This window comes from Ceratina calcarata, unplaced genomic scaffold (assembly GCF_001652005.2).
Source record: "Ceratina calcarata isolate Rehan_Ccalc_2016 unplaced genomic scaffold, ASM165200v1 scaffold579.2, whole genome shotgun sequence".
In the NCBI taxonomy this organism is placed as follows: Eukaryota; Metazoa; Arthropoda; class Insecta; order Hymenoptera; family Apidae; genus Ceratina; species Ceratina calcarata.
The window spans coordinates 39,390-43,198 of NW_017177008.1; the positions used below are offsets into that span (position 1 = coordinate 39,390).

Here is a 3,809-nt window from a genome sequence, read left to right on the forward strand (position 1 = left end):
TTTTACACGATATCATTTTTAGTGATACTTTTGAATAATCAAGCTTCTCACAATTCCGCATTTCTTCTTATTAGTGTGCTAAAATTGATTTGCTTTTCAAAAAGTTTTCGTGATTTCATCTTAAAAATTTGACGGGGCAATATTTTCACTATTTAACATATCTCTTGCATAATAATTCTCTTTTAGTTTTTTTAAAATTCAAGAGTATCCATTCTTAATCTGCCTATACACCTTCCAGTCCACTCAGAGGAATTTTCTAACTGTGAATTAGTACTACTTTCATAGGAGTTTTCTAATATAGTAACTAATTCTCTTGGAAAATATTTGTTTAAAAAGAATACTGATTCCTGGTATGAGGTATTCTGTAAGCTTCTCATCGGTTCCATAACTAATCGATCATTAGCTTCGGCCATTTCATGTACTGGATTATTATTATTTATGTCAATTTGGTTCAACTTTTCAATTTGCAAATTGATTTTATATAGTAAAGAATTCTCACTTTCATTAGAATTGCTTGTACTCGATTTGGGAATGGCATGTTTCTCTAAAATTTCTTTAAATATACGTTTTAGTTGTTCACTTAATGGTCCACGTTTATTGGTTTCACGATTTTCTTCTCTTGAATTACGTACATTAATGGAATTTTGCATCAGATTAGAAGCAGTTTTGTTATTTTCGTGATGTAATTGATTTATGGGAGGTAAAGACATGAAAGTTGTATTATCACTAAGTTCAAACAAACTTGAACAATTTTCAGCCTGATTCGTATTCTTCGATATACCAAGATCTCTGTCAACATTTCTCATTATGGAAATTGAATCACACATATTGAAAAAATGTCCATCATTCGAGTCGGGTGACATATCTTCACTGATTGACATTAGTATTGCATCATTTAAATTTACCCCTGAGCTCAATTCTTCGCCTGTACAGAACGAGATAACTTCATTATAGTAATTTCATTAATTTATTTATATGGTATTTTTCTTGGAAATGCAATTAAGTAACATTTATATATGGTTTGAGCAAAATATGTTGGCAAATAATGTGAGTGAGTCATTATTTAAAAAGATTACTTACTATATATTGAATCAAAAGAACTACTCCTCGAATTGCTCATTATATTCACTTCGTTTAACAAATTTAATTTATATTATTTATGTACTTCCTTCAGATCAAAATTCATCGACTTAATTAAATCTAACCGTCTTGATATTATATTTGACTTTCAGAATATTACATTGTTTACTAATCAGATCTAAGATACGTAGTAATATGAGATTTCAAGTAAGTAAACGTATTTATTTACCAGTGAAGGATAACAAAACGCAGTGCATTATAAAAATTGGTTTATTTTATAATGATCCAGTTTTATGTATAAAACTACCCTCTAATTACGTTTAAATAGCCATCTCTCTATATTGGGAATATGAAACATCCTTTTACGATTACACTTTCACGACACCTGTCTTTTTCTTTCCGATCAACTGACTTGATTGATCAAGTACTTCTTTCTTTACAATAAGATAACCGTTTATTTGCGTTAAAACCAAAATCACACGTCTCCCTGCCGTTTAAACAATTGCAAATGAAATACGGAGTAATATTCTCAAAAACGGGATTATTGTAGAGTGCAAGTCAGTTCATCGTTGATATAAAATTCGTGTTACTATTACTTTTTTTTTACAATTTGTATAAAGATTTCCCGCCGCGCTTGACAAAGTATCGATAAGATTACATATAGTTATATACGCGAGATCTATATCATTATCTCTAGGATACAGTTTCGTTCGTTTAACCGCGCGCGGCTGTTTGTTAATTACTATTACAATCTATTGTATTTCAACTCTTTGATTAATATGCATAAGATATATATCAAAGAATTCCACAGCTTCTTCCGTGTATTGTCATCAATTGGCGAAATAACTTTCGGTTCGTCATTATATATATTGTACATACAATCAAGATTTCCTAGTCCTTGTAAACGGAAGACCGCGAGTATTGCTCTTGTCGAATTTTGATAAAAATCTTCTATTGTAAAGTATTAATAAAATAATGAATAAAAGTCGATAATCGTTAAATAATGAACGTAGACTACATCTCAAAAGTTTGAAGGCCTGTACGATACAATGAATGAGGAAATCAGTCGAAATGTATTGAGCTTACGTTAGTTTTTATTTTATATTAATTTTTACAGGCGATGTCGAACTTTTGAGCGATGACGTAGTAGGTGCAATGCCTGTTGATAATTTTTGTTTTTTATCAAACGTAGATCACTCATTTGTCTTCTTTATAACAAGTTAAATATCAACATCATTATAAATTTATTTTGTGCACTTCGTTTTAAATTGAAATTTCCTACTCACAGCTTCCCTCTCTTTTTCTCCTTATCCCGTATATTCTCTTTTATACCTTATTCGGTTCATTAGATTTTCCTTCTTCAGCTATCCTTCATACATTCGACGCAAAAAAAAATATTACTCTGTATTTTTATATTTACAGTATCATTTATTCTGTATTCCTTCAACTTTTAATTAGTACTGCATAATATTCTGATTAAGACTTTCATTTATACTGTTAAACATAGTCCCCTTTTAGGATTAACGTAAGCTTGAAGAATGTTCCAAAAACTTGAAAAATGTGATACAAATATATGGAATTGAAAAATTATTAATACAGCACCAATTAAAAGTAAAAGTTATTTGATACCTGGTATTAAGTTGCTTTCTTAATTACGAGTTATAATTCTGGCTAAATTTCGTTACTATATAGCTTAAGTTATTAACTGATCATTTAATAAGCAATAAGAAAGATAATCGTTTTGCATAAATGCAGAACATATGTTGTGTGGATGATAAAAGTTGTCACAAAATATAGGATAGTTAAATTTTTCAATCGCTCAATATTTTGATTTATTGATGATTGAAGTTATCTGTTCGTTAAAAGCAAATGGTACAGGAGTTTTCAATTGCAAAAGTCGGAGTCATTGGTCTTCTAAAGAGAAGGATAATACGTATGATTTTTTGTATTATTTTAAATAATTCAAAGCCTATCGAAATGTTTGTTAAACATTTCGCATAAGTTCCTCGCTGGTTATTAATTTTAATCAGACTGTCGATCGTTAACTCTATAAAGATATATACATTATCTGTTTTCTTTTTATATTTAATCTGTTCGCTTTTCTATCTTGCATCACAAATTACAGAAGGATTAGAAAACTAAATTTTGTCAAAGGCACAAATATTTCTCTCAGTATTTCTTTTACGATACTGAGATATAATTACTGTACTAGTAATACTAATTTTCAAAGAACTTTTCATATACACTTCCGAAAATTTCATTTTCACATTTAAAAACGCGTTCTCAGCGTAACGTACTGTTCGTTTTGTTGCAAATCATCCTAGCAAAATTGCCTATTAAATAAATTTTTTCCTGAATACAATATTCGTAATCATTATAAAATTAGAAATATAGCTTGAATTTTAAATGATACTTTTGAATGATGATTTATTCAGGATAATGATTCAAAATTACGTATTAGGAGAATTCCTCGTAGAAAAAGAGGAGACTTGTACAGTGAATTGCATATTCTTACATGTAAACAACAACATAGAATTTCTTCATCTGTAAGCTTTGAAATATATTTTAAAACTGTATTAAAATATTAAAAATTGTTCCCCATCGATAATATTGGTCTTTAAAGAGGAAGATTATAATTACAATAAATGGTTAACAACGAAGTATTTTCTCTAATAGAAAGTACATACAATAAGAATTTGATATTTGTAAATTGTATAAACAAAACGCTT

At 28.9% G+C, this 3,809-nt stretch overlaps 1 protein-coding gene across 1 annotated transcript; it reads right to left on the bottom strand.

The window, feature by feature from the left end:
- Positions 1-27: 27 nt before the first annotated feature.
- Positions 28-3,783, bottom strand: LOC108629595 (uncharacterized). Its single transcript, XM_018032360.2, has 2 exons — positions 1,081-3,783; positions 28-925 (listed from the first exon to the last, which is right to left on the bottom strand). The coding sequence occupies exons 1-2, from the start codon at positions 1,118-1,120 to the stop codon at positions 192-194; spliced, it is 774 nt and encodes a 257-aa protein (XP_017887849.2). The 5' UTR covers positions 1,121-3,783; the 3' UTR covers positions 28-191.
- Between the last annotated feature and the right edge of the window lie 26 nt (positions 3,784-3,809).

What these genes read in the sequence shown, in the direction of transcription:
- LOC108629595 (XM_018032360.2), bottom strand. Translation starts at nt 1,120, where the DNA reads ATGAGCAATTCGAGGAGTAGTTCTTTTGATTCAATATATA. An exon ending in TTCTTTTGATTCAATATATA is followed by an intron (nt 926 to 1,080) that starts GTAAGTAATCTT and finishes CGTTCTGTACAG; the next exon opens with GCGAAGAATTGAGCTCAGGG.